Raw genomic sequence first — 4,188 nt, 5'->3', positions numbered from 1 at the left:
GCATCTCCATCTCCTTTCACGTTTATTCATGCACCACACTTCTCATTACTGAAAAGCTTAAAAAATACCTATCTTTCTTAGAAATATATAATTCATAAGCATGTCCTAAAGATCATCATGTTATATATTGCTTCTGGTCAGTAATCTAACATTTTCTCTTTGACAACTGCAGCATGTCCTAAAGATCATCATGTTATATATTGCTTCTGGTCAGTAATCTAACATTTTCTCTTTGACAACTGCCGTATGTTGACATGCTGCCGACAGATACTCTTTGGGGTAAGCTGTTAATTTTAGATTACATTTATACCTCATCAGACAATTTCACTTAGGCAATTCCACAATATTAGCTATCCATCCCTCTGTCCTGTTAACAATCAGAAGCCTTGATGCCCCGGTGTTGGTCCAGTTTTCTGCCTCCACAAACACTTCCAGAGTTCTCATCTCTTTCCTATCCCAGAATCATGTGCTGGAACAATTTTACAAAGTCGGTCATCAACTTCATTTGGATATCCATCTGATTCCGGGAGACCCACAATTCCAGATTCCAGAGCAATATTTGTATACACATCCTCACATAAAACCAAAAGAATGTCCAATAACCTCTGAAACATCAGACGCAGAAGTACTCCATCTGATAATCAATTCACCACCAACATTACCCTCCCTCTTCTTATCCTTATTGCAAGAAGAAAATTGCGGAACTTTACGAGTTTGAATGAAGCAAATAAATATATACATGCTCCAAAAATAGATGAAAGATAGCAATCTATGTGAACAGACCCACTCAATGAAACAAGAATCAGGTTACACAATACATCATCAAATCCTTATAAGAAGATGTAGTCAGTAATCCAACAAAACAAAACAAGCCTCTATATACTCTATGGCATAGACTTTATTACTAATAGGCCATATGCAGTTCAGTTCTTCTCTCTTTAGTACCTTCATTATCTCATTATAGAGATCAAGCTCAGAAGCAGCAATTCAATGATACCCGAGCGGCGCCGGCGTCTGCTTCAGGTTCATCCCTTGGTAATGAACATCCTACAACACCAATTCCAGCATATCATAATAACCAAACTAATAAGCTCATTCTGTCGAATCCAACAAAGACGTGAAACCAATCACGCATACCGATGCGAAGTGGTTGACGTCGCGGTGGTGTGCTTCGTCGGCGCGGACGACGATGACGACATCCTTGAGGGTGGCGTCAGGGGGAAGGCGCCAGTAGTCGATGGCGATGGCGGGGGCTGGGACGTTTTCGATCTTGCCGGCGTCGAGGTCCTTGAGGAACTCGGTGTAGGAGTGGATGGCCTCCTCCTCGAGGTAGCCGACGACACGGTGGGCGAACTTGGGGGAGAGGAGGTATCCCAGGAAGTAGGCGTTGAAGAAGACCCCCTGGACGGTGATGACCAGTGCGCGCTCGTACCAACGGGGCTTCGTCACCTCCATGAAGGTCATCAGGTGCATCCGCTCGTTCTCGGCCTCTTCTAACAAAGCACGGATCCAGCCGCCGCTGTGCTCGAAGCGGCGCAGGGAGCGGAGGTGGAGCAGCATGCCGCCGACCATCCCCGGCACCGCCGCCACCGTCTCCAGCATCATTGCCCGGCACCCATAACGCCTCTGCAAATAATAATAAGCACACTTCTAAATAAAATTGTAAAAAATGCCATGATCAACGGTACAGCTGTGCTTTAAGTGTCGTGAAACACAACGTGGGCAGATCGGTAAGAGATCAGGGCCTAGTGTCTACTTGATGTGCCTCATCATCGTAAACCTGTGCTTTCAGAGTCGTGTCCCCGATAATCTGTGGGAGACTGGATCGGCATACGTCCATCAAAATGGGCGGGACCCACCAAGATGGGTCGATGCATGAATGGAAGAGAGGCACCGGTTGGAGTGGGGCCCAACTCCAAAGGAAATCGGATAGGGAGGTGACCGGAGAGAAACCCCGGTTTATTGGGAGGAAGAAAATATACCTGGAAGAATATATCGGTGGGGAAGCGAAGCGTCTTCACCGTCCAGTACGCCACCTTGTCGAGAAACGTCGTCGGAACGTGGTGCTTCTTTACATCGATCTCCGTCTCCTGTTTCCGTTTGCTGGATGAAAATAATTTTTTATACTTGCATAACTACTTGAATTACCAATTAATCTGTTATACGATTAAACAGTGAAAATAACAATTATTATTCTTGTTATATATTGATTATTATCATAGAATGATAATCAAATAACAACTTATATTATTAAATCACTTGTCAATTGTCCAGAAATATCTATCGGATTGGATTTCAACAAGGAAATTATCTGAACTGAACCCAAATTTAAGCCAAAAGCCCTACTCTAGGTCTAATAATTCAACCTACATGCCATTTGCCTTGAAAAATAGGTAATAAGATCCTTACAAGCACATCCAGACCCTAATAAAGCAAATCCCTGAGAACTACTAATTGGACTTGCTTTGCTGATTTCATCTCATGTCAATGTTTTTTTTTTAAGAAAAATTGATGCGACAAGAACCATCACGCGATTAAGAAAATGAGATGTTGCAAGGCATAGTGGGCCACAGAAAACAAACAGAAAGAATAAGAAAAAGAAAGGCAGACGGAAAAAGGAAAAGGAGAGGAACAAGAAGTGATGAAGGAAAGAAAAAGCCCATCCTGAATAAAAGTTGGTGTGTTATGCTGCCTCCTTTACATTGAAAAAAAAAAAAAAAAAAAAAAGAACGAAAGAAAGAAAAGGCCGGCCCCCACACAACCAAGCAACCTGGCCGAATCTGAGCTTCTCGAAATGCCCGAGCCTCCGGTTCCACCATCCATTGCCTGGTCAAAGCTTCCATTTCTTCTTCTCCGGCGCGGCTCGTATGAAAAGTGCATTGGTTTTCTTTCCTTAAAAAAAAACTTTAAAAATGGAAAGGATTCATCAACAATAAACCTTTTATGAAAGTTTTAGTTAATACATAGTGCATATAGTCGACAAGCTTATAATGACTGTTAGCCCAGCTCTCTCAACACCAAAGTTTATAATGACTGTTAACCTAGCTCTCTCATCACCAAATGGTTAAATATCACGGCATGAATGACTGTCAAATGGAGTGTATCCTGATGACTCAAATATGGCATCTAAAATGATATCTGATCCGTTGACCCTCGATGGTACTGAAGTGACATACTCACCTTATGATTTATCCATATGATGGAGAAGAGACCGTCTATTTATCCAAACTCGATCCTGAATCGAACATACTTCAATGAGGATTGGGATCCTATGGCCATGCTCAGAAGAGGAAAGTATATCGGGTGGGCACCCCGATATCCTAAGATACATTCAGCGCGGGTGGGGGCGGCGGAGGAGACGGAGAAGAGGCGGGGACCGAGTTGCCGGAGAAGGGCAGACCCAGTCATCCGAGAACTCATCATCTCGCTCAGAAGAATTGGGGGAAAGGAAGGGGGGAACCGAGAAGTTGGGAGAGGGAAGTTCTGTTTTGTTTTTTTTTTTTTTTTGGGGTACCATGAGAGGGAAGTTTGAGGTGGGGATTTTTTGTAGCCGCGATAAGATTTCTTACGTCGGTTCGATTGCGATGTCGAGTCCCATAAGTCTCCGTAACTTTGCTCCGCCGGGTTGAGTCCTAACATGTCCTAACAAATCGGGACTGAATTGGAACCCAACACGGCCACAATGGCTTTAAGCCACGACGGAATCCTCGCACAAAGTATGTCGGAAACAATACGGAAATCATTATTTCTTAATTTTTTTATATAAAAAATATTTTGTTTTTAGATCGATATGATTTGGATTTACTTGAGTACTGTTATGGTGATTATCATGAGTATCTCAGATCGACAGTTACCATGAGTGCTTGGATCGGCATAGTGTCATAGGCTAGTTCAAGTTGCCGAACTGCCGCCACGGCCATCAACTGTTACCTAGAGCTGAGGTGCCCGTGCGGTCTGTTTAGTATACGAGCCACCCCTATTGTCTCAGTCGATTTATTTCTTCGATGTGTGCAATAACTGTCCATCCCAAATGGATCGACTTAGACGTAACTGACTCTCCCAATCTCGCGGGAGTGATTGAAGGCTGAAATATCTCATCCGTAATGGTGTATTCAACGGCCCGACGATCTCGAGATTGTACGATCTCATAGCTGTTCGGCCTCAACAGGCTTCTATATAAGCAACTAA

At 43.6% G+C, this 4,188-nt stretch overlaps 1 protein-coding gene across 1 annotated transcript; it reads right to left on the bottom strand.

Annotated features, from left to right (window-relative positions):
- Positions 1-770: 770 nt before the first annotated feature.
- Positions 771-3,507, bottom strand: LOC105037380 (ubiquinol oxidase 1a, mitochondrial). The gene is made up of 4 exons (XM_073245297.1): positions 3,251-3,507; positions 1,983-2,103; positions 1,138-1,626; positions 771-1,047 (listed from the first exon to the last, which is right to left on the bottom strand). The coding sequence occupies exons 1-4, from the start codon at positions 3,421-3,423 to the stop codon at positions 988-990; spliced, it is 843 nt and encodes a 280-aa protein (XP_073101398.1). The 5' UTR covers positions 3,424-3,507; the 3' UTR covers positions 771-987.
- Between the last annotated feature and the right edge of the window lie 681 nt (positions 3,508-4,188).

The sequence above is a fragment of the Elaeis guineensis genome, chromosome 11, assembly GCF_000442705.2.
Source record: "Elaeis guineensis isolate ETL-2024a chromosome 11, EG11, whole genome shotgun sequence".
Lineage (NCBI taxonomy): Eukaryota > Viridiplantae > Streptophyta > Magnoliopsida > Arecales > Arecaceae > Elaeis > Elaeis guineensis.
This window is presented reverse-complemented; position numbering and strand designations above follow the sequence as displayed.